Genomic DNA, 20,935 nt, shown 5'->3' with positions numbered 1-20,935 from the left:
TAACTCCACGTCTGCAGGTTTTAGCGTATTTTTCAAGTGACAGGTTCCATTTTATCTTCAAGTTAATAGACAGGCTGCCTTACTGGGAGAAAAGCTACAGAGAGAAAATAAACTTCTATACTTCCCTGTGGCTACTCCCTTCCAGTCATCGGGGCGGTGAAAGGAGCAGTTAGCCACTCTCAATGAACACAGCTGTAATCGCTCCCCAGCGCATGGACTGCCTACGTTGCACAGCTGGCTGTCAATAAAATGTGCCGGGGAGTGATTACAACCACGCTCACAAATAGTGAACAGTGACTGTAGTCTCTCCCTGCATTGCCTCAATGATTGGAAGCAACCGGCTGCAGGGAGGATAGAACTTACTTTTCTCCCTGTAGCCGCTCTTCCGGTAATAGTCTGGCAGGATTTACATGCCACATTCCTGCAGATTAATCCTATATCTATAGTACATAGTGTTTTTGGATATGTCAGGTTCCTTTTTTAAATTTAGCTTTTTACCTGTTTTATGATAAGTGTAAAGTATTGGAAATCTAAGTATAACAATAGTATTTTTTTTTTTTTTCTCTTCCAGGAGGCTATACAAATGAGGACCAGCCTCACCCGAGGGGAGAGATTGTTATCGGAGGTCAAAATGTTTCAATGGGTTACTTCAAGAATGACGAAAAAAGTTTAGAGGATTTCTATGTAGATGACAATGGTCAGAGGTGGTTCTGCACTGGGGACATTGGGGAGTTCCACCCTGATGGCTGCTTGCAAATAATTGGTAAGTCACGATGCTAGCGCTACTATACAACTGGGACAGATCTATTCATTGTCAAAACCTAAACCCATACTTGTGGTTTTTGTTTTTTTTTTTTCTTGTTTTCTTTACAGATAGGAAGAAGGATTTGGTAAAGTTGCAGGCCGGAGAGTATGTGTCATTGGGCAAAGTGGAAGCTGCTTTAAAAAACTGTTCTCTCATTGACAACATCTGTGCCTATGCCAACAGGTACTGGCCTCACAAGCCGCCCTTGGCTTGTAATCCATTACATAATTATTGCTGTATTCATGGCCGAGCATTGTGATGATATAGTGAAGCAAATTTCTACAAAACTATACTTTAAATGTAATCTTAAGACCCATTTATTGAAGTTATGGCAAAATTGCACCTTGAGGCATGGGGTTTTGTGACAGTGTATCTCAATAAATCCCTTTTTAGCCTATGAATAGAGAACCTTGGATTTCTGTTGACTACTGTCTCAGGCATTGTGAATGCACCCTTCATGGCCTAATACACAGCTGTCTGCATTGTGGACCACATTGTTTCATGTTGTTTTACTGTTAAAGGGAATCTATAACCACTTTGACCTTTTTAAACTGTTAATATGGGGATACAGGTTATAGACTGCTCAAAAAAGCCATACATGTATGTCTCAGATCAGATGCCTTGATGTGGAAATATCATCTTTTATCACTTTATGTAAATGAGCTCTTCCAGGCTATGGGGCGGATGCTGCCTGGAATATAATTCCGCCTCCAGAGATTATTTTAAATAAAAGAGGCGTTACCAGAGTGATGTGTGATGGCCGCTCTCTGCTGTCACTGCAGAGCTGTGTGTGATTATAACTGACACTTCAGCAGGGTCCTCTCAGCTTCAGCCTCCATCTCACAGGCAGACAGTGCTGCTACATTGCTGCAATGCAGCAGAGCTCAGAGAGCTGCAAAACATGTGTTTTAACCCCTTCACGACCGCGGGCAGTAAAATTACGTCCTATTTTAACGTGACTTAACGACCAGGGACGTAATTTTACTGCCTAAACTTCATTTGATTGCCGTGGCCATAGCAACGGCTTTCAAATGATGTCCCCTGCTGTTTCTTACAGCAGGGGACCTTTGCTTGACCCCAGGGGGGGGGCGGCATCGCCACCCCCTATCGACGATCGATGTGATTGGCTGTTCAAATCTGAACCGCCAACCACATCGATCGCACTAATTTCGGCAAAAATAATGCCCGAATTAGTGCGATCCTGTGAGATCCAGCTATGAGATGCCGCAGCTGCTGCAGCATATCATAGGTGGACCTCAAACATGCCGCCCCCAGCCCCTGCAGCACTGATTGGAGCGATCGTGCTATGACGCGCAATCGCTCCAATCCGTGTGCAGTGGGGTGGTCTGATCTGCCGGTGGCCACCCTCCCCAGGCCTGTGCTGGCCTGCGAGCCCTCCCCCAACATGTCTGCAGCGTGCAGTGGCTGGTACTTGTAGTACCACGCCACCGCTGCTGCTGCCGCCGCCGTAACTGGGGTCACCGCTGCTGCACGTGAGTACTGTGCTCACTTTGCAGCCGTGCGCGCTCCCGTGGTGCCCCTGCGCGCTCCCGTGGTGCCCCTGCGCGCTGCCGTGATAGCCCCTGCCGTGCCCCCCCCGCGATCTGCTCCCCCCAACCCCCAACCCCCCCCCCCCCCCAATCCCGATCTGCTCCCCCCGCGATCTGACTGCCTCCCCCATTATCTCTATTCTGCTTCTGCAGCTCCCTCTCCGGTCTCCCCCTCTGCTCTCCCCCCTCCCCCTCTGCTCTCCCCCCTCCCCCTCTGCTCTCCCCCCTCCCCCTCTGCTCTCCCCCCTCCCCCTCTGCTCTCCCCCCTCCCCCTCTGCTCTCCCCCCTCCCCCTCTGCTCTCCCCCCTCCCCCTCTGCTCTCCCCCCTCCCCCTCTGCTCTCCCCCCTCCCCCTCTGCTCTCCCCCCCTCCCCCTCTGCTCTCAACCCCCCCTCTGCTCTCAACCCCCCCTCTGCTCTCACCCCCCCCTCTCCCCCTCTGCTCTCCCCCGACGTCCTCTTACCTGTCTTCACCGGCCTGATCACATCTGCGTCCATCGCTGGGTCCTTCCTGGGCATTCTGCTGATCTGCCTGCTGCTCCTGTAAAGCTGTCCATCTCTCTGCCATCTGTTCCTCTGCAGCTCTTCTGGTCAGTGATCCTCCTGCTAGTCCTCTGGGTACTGTGAGTATAACTTTTTTTTTTTTTTTTCCGTATCCCCTCTACATTTTTACACCTCATCCGTCCGTGCGTCCCGCCAAGCGCTGATCAGGAATGCAGATAACGGATCGGCATCCCTGCTCAATTTTTGGCGTGACTTTTTTTTCCGTATCCCCGACGCTTTTTGTATCGCATCCGTCCGTGCGTCCCGCCAAGCGCTGATCAGGGATGCAGATAACGGATCGGTATCCCTGCTCAATTTTTGGCGTGACTTTTTTTTCCGTATCCCCGACGCTTTTTGTATCGCATCCATCCGTGCGTCCCGCCAAGCGCTGATCAGGGATGCACATAACGGATCGGCATCCATGGTCAATTTTTGGCGTGACTTTTTTCCGTATTCACGACGCTTTTTGTATCGCATCCGTCCGTGCGTCCCGCCGAGCGCTGATCAGGGATGCAGATAACTGATCTGCATCCGTGGTCAGTTTTTGGTGTGACTTTTTTCCGTATTCACAACGCTTTTTGTATCACATCCGTCCGTGCGTCCCGCCGAGCGCTGATTAGGGATGCAGATAACGGATCGGCATCCCTGCTCAATTTTTGGGGTGACTTTTTTCCGTATTTGCGACGCTTTTTGTATCGCATCCGTCCGTGCATCCCGCCAAGCGCTGATCAGGGATGCACATAACATATCTGCATCCATGGTCAATTTTTGGCGTGACTCTTTTTTTTTTTTTTTTTTTTTTTACGTATCCCCGACGCTTTTTTTATCGCATCCGACCGTGCGTCCTGCAGCGGCCGATCAGTGCACTGCGTCTGTGCGTTTGAAAATTCAAATGGCGTTCGTTCTCTTCTGAGCCCCGCCATGCGCTCAAACAATTACTTTCCACTACATGTGAGGTATCTGCGTACTCAGGAGAAATTGCACAATACGTTTTATGGTGCATTTTTTCCTGTTACCCTTGTGAAAAAAAAAAGCTACCTAGTTGAAGCAACCGTTTTGTGGTAAAAAAAAAAATTTTCTTTTCACGGCTCAACGCTATAAACTTCTGTGAAGCCCCCAGGTGTTCAAAGTGCTCACCAAACATCTAGAACAATTATTTGAGGGCTCTAGTTTCCAAAATGGTGTCACTTGTGGGGGAGCTCCACTGTTTAGGTACCATAAGGGGTCTCCAAACGTGACATGGCGTCCGCTAATGATTCCAACCAATTTTGCTGTCAAATGGCGCTCCTTCTCTTCTGAGCCCCGCCATGCGCCCAAACAATTACTTTCCACCACATATGAGGTATCTGCGTACTCAGGAGAAAATGCACAATACATTTTATGGTGCATTTTTTCCTGATAGCCTTGTGAAAAAAAAAGCTACCTAGTTGAAGCAACCGTTTTTTGTGGTAAAAAATTTTTTTTTTCTTTTCACGGCTCAACGCTATAAACTTCTGTGAAGCCCCCAGGTGTTCAAAGTGCTCACCAAACATCTAGAACAATTATTTGAGGGCTCTAGTTTCCAAAATGGGGTCACTTGTAGGGGAGCTACATTGTTTAGGCACCTCAGGGGGTCTTCAAACCCGACATGGCGTCCGCTAACAGGTGCAGCTAATTTTGCACTCAAAAATTCAAATGGCGCTCCTTGCCTTCCGAGCACTGCTGTGTGTCCAAACATTTGATTTCCACCACATATGAGGTATCTGCGTACTCAGGAGAAAATGCACAATACATTTTATGGTGCATTTTTTCCGGTTACCCTTGTGAAAAAAAAAAGCTACCTAGTTGAAGCAACCGTTTTGTGGTAAAAAAAAATGTTTTTTCTTTTCACGGCTCAACGCTATAAACTTCTGTGAAGCCCCCAGGGGTTCAAAGTGCTCACCAAACATCTAGAAAAATTATTTGAGGGCTCTAGTTTCCAAAATGGGGTCACTTGTGGGGGAGCTCCATTGTTTAGGCACCTCAGGGGGTCTTCAAACCCGACATGGCGTCCGCTAATGAGTTCAGCTAATTTTGCGTTCAAAAATTCAAATGGCGCTCCTTCCCTTCCGAGCTCTGCCGTGCGCCCAAACAATTGATTTTTACCACATATGGGGTATCAGCGTACTCAGGAGAACATGCACAATAAATTGTATTGTGTACTTTCTCTTTTCTCCCTTGTAAAAATGAAAATTTTATGGCTAAAGTAACATTTTTGTGTTAAAAAGTAAAATTTTCATTTTTTCCTTCCACATTGCTTTGGTTCCTGTGAAGCACCTAAAGGGTTAATAAACTTATTGGATGTGGTTTTGAGCAGTGTGAGGGGTGTAGTTTTTAGAATGGGGTCACTTTTGGGTATTTTCTGTCACCTAGGCCTCTCAAAGTCACCTCAAATGTGATGTGGTCCCTAAAAAAAATTATTTTGTAAATTTTGTTGGAAAAATGAGAATTTGCTGATGACCTTTGACCCCTTCTAACTTCCTAACGGAAAAAAAATTTGTTTCGAAAATTGCGCTGATGTAAAGTTGACAAGTGGGAAATGTTATTTAGTAACTATTTTGTGACATATCTCTCAGATTTATGGGCATAAATTTTCAAAGTTTGAAAATTGCGAAATTTTCGCCAAATTTCCTAAATTTTCACAAACGCAAAAAATATCGGCCTAAATTTACCACTGACATGAAGTACAATATGTCACGAAAAAACAATCTCAGAATCGCCAGGATCCGTTGAAGCGTTCCAGAGTTATAACCTGTCAAAGTGACACTGGTCAGAATTGCAAAAAATGGCATGGTCATTAGGGTGTTTTAGTGGCCGGGGGTGAAGGGGTTAAAAGAAGACAAATGTCATTTCTCCTGTTCTGTGTCAGTTACTTGTCTCACACTGGTAATGCCCCTTTTTAAAATAATCTTTAGAGGCGGAGTTATATTCCAGGCAGCATCCGCCCCATAGCCTGGAAGACCTCATTTACATAAAGTGATAAATGATATTTCCACATCAAGGCGTCTGATGAGACATAAAGGTCAGACTATTGTCAGCATTCTATAACCTGTATGCCTATATTAACAGTTTAAAAAGGTCAAAGGGGTGACATTCCCTTTAAAATCTGAACTATTAGTTTTAAGGGGTTGGCAAAGATATTTACAAAGGTTCCAAAATGCAGGAAATTCAATAAAGTTAGTCACATGTTAAATCCCTGCACCTCTCTAGTGCTGCTGCTCTATTTGTCTCCATTGATCTATTACCTGCCCGTTAGTGATAATGTGTCAAACACGTACCGGAGACATGGACGTGTGAAGGAGGCCTAATGCAGAGTGGCTGTCAGTCAGTGCGGGGCGGGTACAATCACAGCCACTGCTCTCAATATGAAGAGCGGTGACTAAACCTGCACTGGCACCACCTCCATGACAAACTTTAATCCACCCGGAAGCATCCAGTTACTTCCAGCAGCGAGTTTCAATGTGCAGGCACCAGACAGGCGCAGAATGCTATTGCCTTGCAGATTAACCCCATATCTGCAGGTTATTAGCATATATGCATGTGACAGGTTCCCCTTTTTAACTAACCAATTTAACAACCTGGCTTTATGAATTACGGTATCCATTCGCATTTGTTTGTGTTTTCATCAAATCCTCTGTGTTCTTAAAGTTCATCTGTGCCCTTGGTGACCGCCTCTAAGCGTCCTTGTATCTTGTTTCAGTCTCCAGTCTTACGTGATCAGCTTTGTTGTTCCTAATCAGAAGAAGCTGACCAGTTTAGCACTGCAGAACGGAATCGAAGGAACTTGGGAGGAAATCTGTAACAATCCCACAATGGAAGCAGAGGTATTAAAGGAGATTAAGGAGGTAGCATCATCAAGTAAGTGATATCTTGTTTTTTTCTGCCTTGTAATATCTTTAGCTGGTTATGTCCTGCCCCGGGCTCCACAGCATTCTGTAACTATACTGTATCTGAACCATCATAACATATTCAGCTTTCACTGCTGTAGCTATAGCCGTAAGCCCATTACAACTGCTACCAGTAGGATTAAGTCCTACCGAAACATCTCGTGCTGCAATATATATAATAAAGTGCCCTACAACAAAATCTATAAAAATGAAGTAAATATCAAACACACACACACACACACACTAACTATATATACATACGTGTGTGTGTGTGTGTGTGTGTGTGTGTGTGTGTATATATATATATATTATAAATAAATATAATTTTGACACAGTATAGGGAAACTGTCTGCTACGCTTTACTTTGCAGAGGGGCGTACTAAGTTTGTTTTTGTTTTGTTTAATTATGGGTTAATAGCCAACATGTGTCTATGCACTGAGATACCTCACAGGTTTACATGAGGGGTAATTCTGATGTAGACTTGAGACCTAGTCAGAAAAGATGTGAACAACTTAATCACATTAACGCTGTATATTAAGGGCAGACCAAGGCACTGCTGCCATCTAGTGGTAAAGCTTCAAGTTGTCTTTTAAAGTTATTTTCAGATTCTGAAGTATGATATACAAGAATCTGTCTGCTAAATCTGTTTAGTTTGTATATATTAGGATGTGTATTTAACCCCTTCAGCCCCCGGGCACTTTCCGTTTTTGCGTTTTTTGTTTTTTGCTCCCCTTCTTCCGAGAGGCGTAACTTTTTTATTTTTCCATCAATCTTGCCATATGAGGGCTTGTTTTTTGCAGGACGAGTTGTACTTTTAAATGAAACCATAAGTTTTACCATATAGTGTACTGGAAAACGGCAAAAAAATTCCAAGTGCGGAAAAATTGCAAAAAAAGTGGGATTGTACAATAGTTTTTGGGATATTTTATTCACCGTGTTCACTATATGGTAAAACTGATGTGTGGGTATGATGCCTCAGGTCGGTGCGAGTTTGTAGACACCAAACATGTATAGGTTTACTTGTATCTAAGGGGTTAAAAAAAATTCACAAGCTTGTCCAAAAAACGTGGCGCACGTTTTGCGCCATTTTCCAAAACCCGCAGCGTTCTCATTTTTCAGGATCTGAGGCTCAGTGATGGCTTATTTTTTGCGTCTCGACCTGACGTTCTTAACGGTACCATTTTTGCGCAGATGCTACGTTTTGATCGCCTGTTATTGCATTTTGCGCAAAATTTGCGGCGACCAAAACGTAATTTTGGCGTTTGGAATTTTTTTGCCGCTACGCCGTTTACTGATCAGATTCATTGATTTTTATATTTTGATAGATCGGGCATTTCTGAACGTGGCGATACCAAATGTGTGTATTTTTTATTTTTTTAACCCTTTAATTTTCAATGGGGTGAAAGGGGGGTGATTTGAACTTTTAGGTTTTTTTTATTTTTTTTTTTTAATTTTTTAAAACTTTTTTTTTACTTTTTTTTTTTTTATTTTACTAGTCCCCCTAGGGGGCTATTGCGATCAGCATTCCGATCGCTCTATCTGCAGATCTCAGCTACAGAGCTGAGAACTGCAGATTTGCTGCTTCACTTTCAATGCCGGCTGTATTCCGGCATTGAGAGGAAGTGACTCATGTTAGCTACAGGCGTCATCACATGACCCTGTGCTACCATGGCAACCGCCGAAAGTCACGTGATCATGTCACGTGACTTCCGGTGGGGGCGGGGTAAGTCACTGTCATGGCGGCGCCCATATACATATCGCTGCCAAGACTTTGGCAGCGAAATGTAAGGGGTTAATGGCCGTGGGTGGAAGCGATTCCACCTACGGCTAGCAGGCACACATATCAGCTGTTGATAACAGCTGATATGTGCGCGACTCGCCGCCGCCTGCCGGCGGCAGGGGGCGGGGCTTACCGGCACACGATCCATGACGTACATAGTACGTCATGGGTCGTTAAGGGGTTAAGATGTATCCCCAATTGCATGGATTTAAGTAAGAAAATAAATTGTCCCCAAAAGTGGAGAACCTCTTTAAGGCAAAGCTCTAAATTTACTCTCCTAGTATATTATACGATGTAGATCACTGTGTGACTTTAGGAGTGTACACCACTTTTTGGTTTGGTTTTGTTTGCCTACCATGGAATTTTAATGAGACCCCCTTCGTTTCTTTGGGGTGGTTCTCATCTTATGCAGGAGCACACCGCTCCCCAGCCTACTGATCCTGTTAAGTGGGTAAGTAGGCACTCCTATTTGAGTAGCGGTTCAGGCTAGCAGCATGCTGGTGCCTCCGCCTGAACTGTACTCTCCCCTGATGTTGCAATATGAGGCCGCTTTCCTAATTTTTGCCGTATTGGAAGTGCAATGCAGATGGTGTGAGATGGCCCAGATTGGAGCCACCCGCACACATGCTAAACACAGCTATCTGGAGAACGGAGGAAGATAGAAACATGAAACATTTGTTATTCCCTTGTAAACTGATACAAGTGAAATATATCTCTGTACCGTCTTGGCCAGTAGAGATAAAAAATTGTTTAAAAGAACTGAGTCCTCAGAGGTTGATGCCTTTTTAATGGCTAACTGAAAAGATGGTAATAATAGCAAGCTTTCCAGACTACTCAGGTCTCTTAATCAGGCATGGTATAACACATAATCTGAAGAGTCACATATTTATACACAACAGGACATAGAATGGGGCAGTAAATAAAACAAGTTATGTGAAGCAGAACAATCAGTATGGAAAGGGGACAATCAGTTGTGGCAGTAAATATTGAAGCAGTTCATAGATAAGCAGTGTGAAAATTTTATGGTCCTCTAATTAGGGTCTGGTCCAGAGCTGGGAAGCCCCCAGATGCTCTGAGGAGCACATTTCTTAGGTGATGTAAAATGTCTTTAATTGATCTTTGTCTTTTTACATCACCTAAGAAATGTGCTCCTCAGAGCATCTGGGGGCATCCCAGCTCTGGACCAGACCCCAATTAGAGGACAATAAAATTTTCACACTGCTTATCTATGAAATGCTTCAATATTTACTGCCACAACTGATTGTCCCCTTCCCATACTGATCGTTCTGCTTCACATAACTTGTTTTATTTACTGCCCCATTCTATGTCCTGTTGTGTATAAATGTGTGACTCTTCAGAGTTTGTTATACTGAGCCTGATGAAGAGACTGGAGTAGTCTGGAAAGCTTGCTATTTATTACCATCTTTTCAGTTAACTTTTAAACTGAAGCAGGTTGGTTTCTTGTATCACAACAGTTTTTTTTTGTTGTTTCCACAGTGAAATTGGAGCGATTTGAAATTCCCATCAAAGTACGGCTCAGCCCGGATCCCTGGACTCCGGAGACAGGTCTCGTTACAGATGCCTTCAAGCTGAAAAGAAAAGAGCTAAAGAACCATTATTTAAATGACATTGAGCGCATGTATGGAGGGAAGTAGGAATCACGGTTACATTTGGACTTTTCGGTTGAGTTGCTGTTTTTTGGTGGGTTTTTTTTTGTTTTTTTTTTCCCCCCTTACCAGACGAAGACACCTTTCTACAGACTGGATAATGGGAGAATCTATGAGATATTATGACTATGCATGTTTGTGCAGTTGCAATTGAAGAAACATGCAATTTATTTATATATATTTTTCTTTTTCTTTAGTTGCACTCAAATGTAAAAACCACTGATGCACATAAACTCAGAAAGGATATTTATTAGAACAAAACGTGGACATGCAGCTGGCACCACCTTTACATTGTGAACTCATATTTTATAGACCCATTTTTGGATAATAAGCAAAAAAGGAATATATCAGCACCCTGAGAATACACGTGAAAAACCTTTACGGTTGAAATGCGTTGGTTTTTGCTGAACTGACTCTGCCTTTATTATATATGTTCACGTGTATGTTCCTGAAATAAAATATACGAGTTTTTTCCAAGTCCATTCTCAGAGCGCTGGATATCTTCCTTTCTTTTTTGGTTATGACCCACAAGCTCATGTTACCGTGCACCTGGATCAGGAGTGATTTGCAGGACCGGTGAGCTGGCTTTTACTTCACTCTGCATAGATATTGTAGTCCTCCTAGAAAAAATTGCCTGACTTAGTGTAGTGTATTAGTGTAGTCTTTGATAAATGTTCCCGTTTTTTTGATTTTAGACATTAAGTGGAAACCCTAAAAATAAGTTTAATAGAATACATCATAGAAAATTAATGACAGCTGTCTCGGCAGTGAATCGGCACTGAGCCGGATGTCCGTCATTACTGGGGGCTCGATTACAGCCGCCGCTCACTATTCACTGAGCAGTGACTGAAGGCGCACCCCTGACTGACAGCCTGGGGGTGCTGGGAGGAATAAAGTTAAAGGGGTTGTCTCTTACTTTGACATTGATGACCTAGCCTTAGGATAGGCCATCAATGTCTTAATGGCTGGGGTCCGACACACCGCACCCCTGCGGATCAGTTGTTCTTGGACCCAGCGTTGGCCAGAAATGTTCCGTTCCGGAGCTGCTCAGTCTTCTGATAGTGGCCTCAGTGGGCATTGCACATCCATTTTCTCTTGATTAGAATGGGAGGCGGATGGGCATTTCCCGGCCATGACTGCTATCAGAAGATGGCGTGGTGCTGGAACTTGGCATTTCCTGCTGCCGCCATCAGGACCAAGAACAGCTGATTGGCGGGGTGCGGCATGTCAGACCCCGACCGACCAGATACTGATGACCTATCCTAAGGATCACCCATCAATGTCAAAGTATATCTGCACCTTTTTAATATCCTATTTTTTTTTTTTTTTGTACATGACCGGTTCCCTTTAAAAACAAAATAGAGACACCGCTCCAAACACACCACATGGTATTGAATTGTAAGACATCAGAAGACTTTTAATGGAGAAAGAAGAAGAAAAAAAACCAAACCAAAACACCACAGTGATCCAGACTACTAAAATAGAAATGACCCCTTCAGCTGTATTTGGAGAACGGTTCTGAGCAAGACTGGCCAAGATGTTGGTTGCAAAGGGTAATTGCACAAGACTGGATTTATTTTTTAATTTGGCCCCAAGTGAGTAAATAAAAACAAAACGCTTGTTTTATAGAGTTCTCCTAAATACTATAAATAAGTTACTTGTTGGCTCCAAAGCAATGAAATAAAACCTAATCCCTCGTTGAAGATGATTTGTAGGATGTATAGATTCCCATATGTGTGCATTGTCGCCTCTATATATCAGGGCCGCCCTTGTTTGTGTTCTGTTACTTTATATCATGTACTTCAATCCATCTGAAGTGGAGTGATTTCTAGATAAAAAGCAAAATATCCCAAAGATAGGAGTGCAGAGTGACTGCTACGGGTGTTGCGCAGAAAAAAAAATGAAAAAAATTGAATCTCTTGATTGTTGATCTTTTCTTCTGTATATAGACTGGAAACTCGACGTGTATTGTACAGTGAGATAATCCACGGTTATTAGGGGCTGCTGCACTGCTGGCTATAAGCCAACAATTCTCCCTAGGATTTCTCTCTGGATTTTTTTTTTATTTTTTACTCTGTTTCCTATGTAACTTTATCTGTATTTTGTGGTTTACATGCAAAATATATATTGTAAGCAGGGCTAGGCTATCTGAGAGCTGCAATCTCCAGCGTGCTCTTGTCGGTGGCTGGGTCGGTCTCGGCTAGACTTGTTCTGCTAAGACAAAAGTGACAACTCTTGATTCAATGTACCTTGCACTTTTTCTTACAATGCATTGTCAATGGTGGTGAATTGCTTTGTACAGTTGTCGGCCAGCCGCAGAACATGGACCTTTTTAAGATCTTACACTATTTATTAGGAAGAGTCTATTTTGAAGCTTATTTAATGCTGTGTATATGATGACCACAAGTCTTGTATTGTCACTGTATGAAATTACGGGGTTGTAGAAACTTTTTGTATACCTTTTTTCAGTTTTTTGGGTGAAATTTACATATGTTTTGCTGTCTTCTATAGCCAGTACTTAGCTGGAATATTTTGGCTGTATTTCATATTGAAGCTATGGGCAGGTCTGACCATCTTTGTGGCAGTAGGACTGCAGAACCTGCTTCAGAGGAGTAGTGGTAAGAGAGCCACGTGTCTGCCACATCTGGTGACTAAATCACACAGTGGTGGATAACCAAATATACTGCATCCTGAGAATTGTAACCGAAATTGGCTAGTGTAAAAAAAACAAATGTACAAACATAAACCCTCCTTCCCTAGCAGCTCCAATATTAAGTCATGCCGCTAAAAACTAGTCCTAAAAGTGATCGTTAAAATTGCTTTTTCCATTTTGTCATCACTGGAGAGGACCTGGTTACAAGGATCACACTGCAAAACATCTACACCCTCTATAATGAAGTTGCCAGTTGGGTGACTAAAGTAATGAGTATATAGGATTTCTCATGCTTTTACCTTTTGAAAGGGGTTGTCCACTACTTTTACATGGCCTATACTTGGGATAGGTCATCAATGTCTGTCTGGGATCTGACACCTGGCACCCCCGCCGATCAGCTGTTCTCGGTGGCAGCTGGAAATGCCTAGTTCCTAAGCTGCATGGTCAACCGATAGTGGCCACGACTGGATACTGCACATCCACCTCTCATTCAAATCCATAGGCATATGTGAAGTAGCTGGCTGCTATCAGAAGACACCGCAGCTCCGGAACTGGTCATTTGTGGCCAACTGCTGCTGCCGCTGGCACAGAGAACAGCTGATTGGCGGGGGTGCTGGGTGTCAGGATAGGGCATCAATTTCTGATTGGCCAGGGTCTAAGGATAGACCATCAATGTATAATTAGTGGACAACCTCTGTACTGTCCTCTTCTCATATTGATCCAGCCTTAACGAGCCATGTTGTAGTGCAGCACTTGGAGAAAGCCACCGCTTCCATGGCTTTGCATGAAAAACAGCCAGACCATATTCTGCTAATGAGGGAACTGTATTTGATCACTGCCACAAAAGGGACCACTTTAATCTGTAGGCTTGTATGGTTGTGTACTTTTTTGAACATATCAATATAGTTGTCTTTTATTATGTGTTAATTTATTGCTGTCACTTTCCAGCTTCAGATGGTTCTTGTAGAACAGCCGTGAGCCAGTCATTAATGCATATATAAGGTTTGAATATGTTTATTGGTTGTGTGTTTTTTGATAGATATATATATGTACAATTTTTTTTTTTTTTTTTTTTTTTTTTTGTATGAACTAATTTATAACAGAATTGCCTTTGTGTGTCTTCATTGTATAGCCTGTATTCTATTCTGTCTCAGGATTATTACCTCCATTGAGGACAGGCGAGAAATTATGGTTTAAAGCAAGGATGAATAAAGTGTTACCTTTTGGTTACAAAACAAAAGTGTGTTGTGTCTTTTATTATTATATGCACCAACACTGATACACGGTTTCTCCAAAAATAAGACCTACCCTGAAATTAAGTCCTAGTAGGATTTTTAGTGCTTTTTTGAGTATGCTTAAAATATAAGTCCTACTCCATATTGAACCGCAGCTATGACTTATTTTTGGAAGTGTCCAAGCAGCTGGAAAAGTTAAAGAACACTGCAGCTCTCAAGGAAAGCAGACCCTCCCTGCACCTCTGCCCCCCCCCCCCAGAACAAAAAATCACTCACTAAACCCCAAACAATCACAATTGGCAAGTGGTAGATGGGCTCTCACACAGAGATCTGTATCACTGTCAGGCCCCTTGCCGTTCCAGCTGCATTGCACTACAACTCTCACAAAAACATCGGGTACCAGTAACGCTCCACGCTAGTGATGCTTCCAATCACCACGGGGAGCCAACCGCTGTAGAAGGCAGGGGACCTAACAGCGACGCAGATTTTTATGTGAGAGACCATTCACTTGCCAACTCTGTTTAGAGTCTAGGAAGTGTGATTCTTTTAGGAAGTGTCTGCTTTCTTTTGGTTATAAACTTGGCAGTACATAAAGATTTAATACAATTTAAGCAAGTAATTTAAAACTTTGTAAAAATAGTATGTACCCTCCACTATAGGACTGGTTCTGCACCATGAGAATAGCAGATCAGTTAAGAAAATGTGTATGTGAACCAGTAATAGAATTACCACAAAATGCTGATGTTCCAGAATGTGATGACATGACTATTTGAATAAATGTTGATTTTTCATCAAGAATAAATGTGGATTGTTGCTCATGGGAAAATATAAGACATCCCCTGAAAATAAGCCCTAATGCATCTTTTAGCGCAAAAAAATAATGGAAGACCTTATCGTATTTTCGGGAAAATACAGGTGTGTTACTGTGTGTACATGCATCATGTCATGGTTCATTATTGTTCACTCAGATCTTTAGTTGCACAAATCCAAAGTTTTTAAATGGAAATTGCTCCAGAAAATACATTCCCTTTTTGGTGGAATTTCTCCTTTCTTTTAAAAAAAAATGTAAAAAAAAATTGAGTTTTGAAAGTCTTTTACTGAAGCCGTTTTTCCAGCCTTTGGATTTCACTTTTCCTACATTAGAGGGATGTCTTTTATCATCTGCTTCAAAGAAGTGCCATGCACTTTAAAGAAAAAATAAAAAAAATGATTTTCAAAATTTGAGTGAAGGGAGAGGGGGAAACAGAAAAAAAAATCTTAGTTTGAACAAAAATGTGGATTTCACATAGAAGTGAATAGGAAGAAGTTTTGAGAAGTATTTTGCCGAAGATCTAATTAAACATGTGAACCTAGTGGCCTAATTGCAAACAGCAGGTATTAAAGCGGTCCAAAATTTTAAGTTTTTTAAAGTGTAAACTGCTCAGGAAAGGTTCTTGAAGCTTGTGGAAAAGGTGTCCTTTTTTTTTTTTTTTTTATTTTTCTCTTCTGCTTTCCTGACTGGTCAAAAGACTCCTGAATAGCAAAGATGAATAGCAATAAAATAAATAGGAATAGTCATGGTTTTTGTTTTTTTTTTGTGGGGGGGGGGGGGGTTTAAGCAATTTATTTCTGAGGATACACTCCAACCCACCCCCTTCCATAAAATGAAAACTCTATATGCACATAGCGTAACATTGAGTAGGGATCATTAACCTCTTGCATTGAGAGCCACATTCGTCTCTAATAGATGTTTGCGAGTCACATTCTAAGCAAGAAATCTTCGAGGCCCCAAGTGTGCCCACCCTTTGGGGACCCCCGACTGAGAATCTGTCACCAGGATTAATCTAAGACCTTTATTATTTAATAAAAACCTATATCGTACCTAAAAAATGTAAAGCAGAATACTGTATATTGTATCAGAACAGATGCTTTACTTGTTAGAACACTTTATCACCGGAGTATGCAATGTTTGTGTTACACAACTGGTGCATTCTTGTAGTTTACATACCACAGTGCTGAAATCCAGGAGTAAGAAGCCTTTTCCTGGTATTCCTGTAATACCATCACAAGTAATCAGGAAACTTTCATCTGGAGCAGACAGACGAGAACAGCACGCTCAAGATGTTCATTTCCTGGAATCAGAAATCTAAAGGCCACGTCTCACTAAGCAACATCGCTAGCAACATCGCTGCTGAGACACGACTTTTGTGACGCAATAGCGATGTTGCTAGCGCTGTCGCTGTGTATGACATCCAGCAACAACCTGGCCCCTGCTGTGAGGTCGTTGGTTGTTGCTGAATGTCCTGGGCCATTTTTTAGTTGTTGCTCTCCCGCTGTGAAGCACAGATCGCTGTGTGTGACAGCGAGAGAGCGACAAACAATGTGCAGTGATCAGGAGCCGGCTTCTGCGGACGCTGGTAACCAGTGTAAATATTGGGTAACCAAGAAGCCCTTTCCTTGGTTACCCGATATTTACCTTCGTTACCAGCCTCCGCCGCTCTCACGCGGCGAGTGCCTGCTCCCTGCACACATAGCCAGACTACACATCGGGTAATTAACCCAGTGTACTCTGGCTAGGAGTGCAGGAAGCCAGCGCTAAGCGGTGTGCGCTGGTAACAAAGGTAAATATCGGGTTGGTTACCCGATATTTACCTTAGTTACCAAGCGCAGCATCGCTTCCATGCGTCGCTGGGGGCTGGTCACTGGTTGGTGGTGAGATCTGCCTGTGTGACAGCTCACCAGCAACCCGTGTAGCGACGCTCCAGCGTTCCCTGCCAGGTCAGGTTGCTGGTGGGATCGCTGGAGCGTTGCTTAGTGTGACGGTACCTTAAGGCTGCGTGCCCACGATCTGTGTTTGCAGCATTTTGGATGCAATATGCTTCAGCTGTGTCCAAAACACTGCGTTGTACAGTACAAGCATGGTGGATGGGATTTCTAGAAATCCCGTGCCCACTGTGCTTGATTTTTCCGCAGAAGAAGAAAAAAAGCCACGGTATAAAGGGCGCTGCTCACAAGGGAGATAGGAGATAAATAGTGAAGATTTATTTGAGCTACAACGGGTTTCAGGGATACAATAAAACAATAATAATTTCCCCCTTCCTCAGGTAGCATTGCTGAAACCCGTTGTAGCTCAAATAAATCTTCACTATTTATCTCCTATCTCCCTTGTGAGCAGCGCCCTTTATACAGTGGCTTCTTTTCTTCTTCTTTGAATACCTTATCTCTCCTTTGGGAGTCCATGGGGTGCCGCAGCTCCAGCCTTAAGGTCCAGTCACACTAAACAACTTACCAGCGAGATCGCTGGTAAGTTGCTAGGAGGTTGCTGGTGAGATGTCACACTGCGACGCTCCAGCGATCCCACCAGCAACCTGACCTGGGAGGGATCGCTGGAGCGTCGCTACACGAGTTGCTGGTGAGCTCACCAGCAACCAGTGACCAGCGCCGCGTGGAAGATGCTGCGCTTGGTAACTAAGGTAAATATCGGGTAACCAACCCGATATTTACCTTGGTTACCAGCGCACGCATCTACACGTGCAGAGAGCAGGGAGCAGCGCACACTGAGCGCTGGCTCCCTGCTCTCCTAGTTACAGCACACATCGGGTTAATTACCCAATGTGTGCTGCAGCTAAATGTGCAGGGAGCAGCGCACACCGGGTGCAGCTGCACAGGGTACATATATAGGGTATAGAGTACAGGGTGCAGCTGCACAGAGCAGGGAGCAGCGCACAATGCTTAGCGCTGGCTCCCTGCTCTCCTAGCTACAGCACACATCGGGTTAATTAACCCGATGTGTCCTGCAGCTACATGTGCACAGAGCAGGAGCCGGCACTGACAGTGAGAGCGGCGGAGGCTGGTAACAAAGGTAAATATTGGGTAACAAAGGACAGGGCTTCTTGGGTACCCGATTTTTACTGTGGTTACCAGCCTCCGCAGAAGCCGGCTCCTGCTGCCTGCACATTTAGTTGTTGCTGTCTCGCTGTCACACACAGCGATCTGTGCTTCACAGCGGGACAGCAACAACTAAATAATGGCCCAGGACATTCAGCAACGACCTCACAGCAGGGGCCAGGTTGTTGCTGGATGTCACACACAGCGACATCACTAGCAACATCGCTGCTACGTCTCACAAGTTGTTCGTTAGCAGCGATGTTGCTAGCGATGTTGCTTAGTGTGACGGGACCTTTAGGAGATCTAATTACATTGACTTAAACATCAGATTAGCCTGGCTCTGTGGGAATGGAATTCCTCATATCTGATCCAGGAGTGAGACGCTGACCCTAGAGGTCCAGTCACACTAAACAACTTACCAGCGATCCCAACAACGATAGGGATCGCTGGTAAGTTGCTAGGAGGTTGCTGGTGAGATGTCACACTGCGACGCTCCAGCGATCCCACCAGCAACCTGACCTGGCAGGGATCGCTGGAGCGTCGGTACACGAGTTGCTGGTGAGCTCACCAGCAACCAGTGACCAGCCCCCAGCGCCGCATGGAAGATGCTGCGCTTGGTAACTAAGGTAAATATCTCGGGTAACCAACCCGATATTTACCTTGGTTACCAGCGCACGCAGCTACACGTGCAGAGAGCAGGGAGCAGCGCACACCGCTTAGCGCTGGCTCCCTGCTCTCCTAGTTACAGCACACATCGGGTTAATTACCCGATGTGTACTGCAGCTACACGTGCAAGGAGCAGGAGCCGGCACTGACAGCTGAGAGCGGCGGAGGCTGGTAACGAAGGTAAATATCGGGTAACCAAGGACAGGGCTTCTTGGTTACCCGATGTTTACTGTGGTTACCAGGCTCCGCAGAAGCCGGCTCCTGCTGCCTGCACATTTAGTTGTTGCTGTCTCGCTGTCACACACAGCGATCTGTGCTTCACAGCAGGACAGCAACAACTAAAAAATGGCCCAGGACATTCAGCAACAACCAACGACCTCACAGCAGGGGCCAGGTTGTTGCTGGATGTCACACACAGCAACATCGCTAGCAACATCGCTGCTACGTCACAAAAGTTGTTCGTTAGCAGCGATGTTGCTAGCGATGTTGCTTAGTGTGACGGGGCCTTAACAGGAGGATTGCAGGAGCTCTGAGCACCAGCAGCAGTGAAATCTAAGGGGTGCTTCACACATAGCGAGATCGCTACCGAAATCGCTGCTACGGCACGGTTTTGGTGACGCAACAGTGACCTCAGCGATCGCTCTGTGTGTGTGACACTGAGCAGCGATCTGGCCCCTGCTGTGAGATCGCTGCTCGTTACACACAGCCCTGGTTCGTTTTCTTCAAAGGCGCTCTCCCGCTGTGACACACAGATCGCTGTGTGTGACAGCGAGAGAGCGACGAAATGAAGCGAGCAGGGAGCAGGAGGCGGCATCTGGCAGCTGCGGTAAGCTGTAACCAGGGTAAACATCGGGTAACCAAGGTGGTTACCCGATATTTACCTTAGTTACCAGCCTCCGCAGCTCTCACGCTGCCTGTGCTGCCGGCTCCGGCTCTCTGCACATGTAGCTGCAGTACACATCGGGTTAATTAACCCGATGTGTACTGTAGCTAGGAGAGCAAGGAGCCAGCGCTAAGCAGTGTGCGCGGCTCCCTGCTCTCTGCACATGTAGCGACGTTATGATTGCTGCTGCGTTGCTGTGTTTGACAGCTAAGCAGCGATCATAACAGCGACTTACCAGGTCGCTGTTACGTCACAGAAAATGGTGACGTAACAGCGACGTCGTTGTCGCTATGTGTGAAGCACCCCTAAGGCTGCTGTGTGATCATCCTCAGCAGGATCTGTGTCGGCCAGCCAAGGGGTAACCTGGATCTGTCAGTGCTAACAGACAGTGTTGTACCTGTAGTACAACACTCATAGGTGAGTGGAATTGTTTCATTATTCACCACATAAAGTTTACTCTTACACACAGGAGCGCTCTGTTCTCTTCTTTCATATTTTTTCCGCAGCAAACACTGACCTGTGGTGCGTCTTTCCAGACCGCAGCATGTCAATTGCTTGCTGCAGCTTTGCATGTGTCTTCTGTAGAGAGAACACAGTGAAGAGACTGCAGCGCCCTGAACCCTAATCGTGTGTACTGACTGCTGCAGTCTCCTGCGGAGGAAACTCACGGATCTGTAGGTCAGGACCTGCTGCGTCCAGCAGTCAGTGAGTCCTGATCGTGGGCACATACCCTTTGTGTGAACTGCACTAGAAAGCAGCAGGACTAGTAAACCTTTCAATCATTTTCTTCCAACATTGACTTTTGCTGATTCCTAGTGCTTTGCTTAAAGGGTTATTCCACCATCTCCAAGATCCTATCCCAATATGTAGCAGCAGCCTCCAATTAGAAATACATCCAAGCCCTCTTCAACTCATACTGATTACAACTCAAAAATATCTCCCGGATCCGTGCTTTCCTTAACCAAGAATCAGCAAAAACATTAGTGCATGCCCTCATCTCCCGTCTCGACTACTGCAACCTCCTGCTCTCTGGCCTCCCTTCCAACACTCTTGCACCCCTCCAATCTATCCTAAACTCTGTGGCCTGCTTAATCCACTTTTCCCCTCGCTATTCCCCAGCCTCGCCACTCTGCCAATCCCTTCACTGGCTTCCCATTACGACTCCAGTTCAAAACATTAACCATGACATACAAAGCCATGCACACCCTGTCTCCTCCCCACATCTGTGACCTAGTCTCCCGGTACCTACCTGCACGCAACCTCAGATCCTCACAAGATCTCCTTCTCTGCTCCTCTCATCTCCTCTTCCCACAATCTCGTACAAGATTTCTCCCCTGCATCCCGCATACTCTTAAATGCTCTACCACAGCACATCAGACTCT

General features: G+C 44.8%; 1 protein-coding gene across 5 annotated transcripts in view; it reads left to right on the top strand.

Moving 5' to 3' along the window:
- ACSL4 (acyl-CoA synthetase long chain family member 4) overlaps positions 1-13,984 on the top strand; it is an 89,020-nt gene extending 75,036 nt beyond the window's left edge. For all 5 annotated transcript variants that reach the window (XM_075323934.1, XM_075323936.1, XM_075323937.1 and 2 more), the window contains 4 exons: positions 572-763; positions 874-988; positions 6,615-6,772; positions 10,080-13,984. In XM_075323934.1, coding sequence (XP_075180049.1) covers positions 572-763; positions 874-988; positions 6,615-6,772; positions 10,080-10,237 — 623 coding nt within the window. In that variant the 3' untranslated portion in view covers positions 10,238-13,984. The remainder of the gene's footprint in view (positions 1-571; positions 764-873; positions 989-6,614; positions 6,773-10,079) is intronic.
- The last annotated feature ends 6,951 nt before the right edge of the window (positions 13,985-20,935 follow it).

The sequence above is a fragment of the Anomaloglossus baeobatrachus genome, chromosome 9 (genome assembly GCF_048569485.1).
Source record: "Anomaloglossus baeobatrachus isolate aAnoBae1 chromosome 9, aAnoBae1.hap1, whole genome shotgun sequence".
In the NCBI taxonomy this organism is placed as follows: Eukaryota; Metazoa; Chordata; class Amphibia; order Anura; family Aromobatidae; genus Anomaloglossus; species Anomaloglossus baeobatrachus.
The sequence above is the reverse complement of the archived record's forward strand: the minus strand, read 5'-3'. Positions and strand labels throughout refer to the sequence as shown.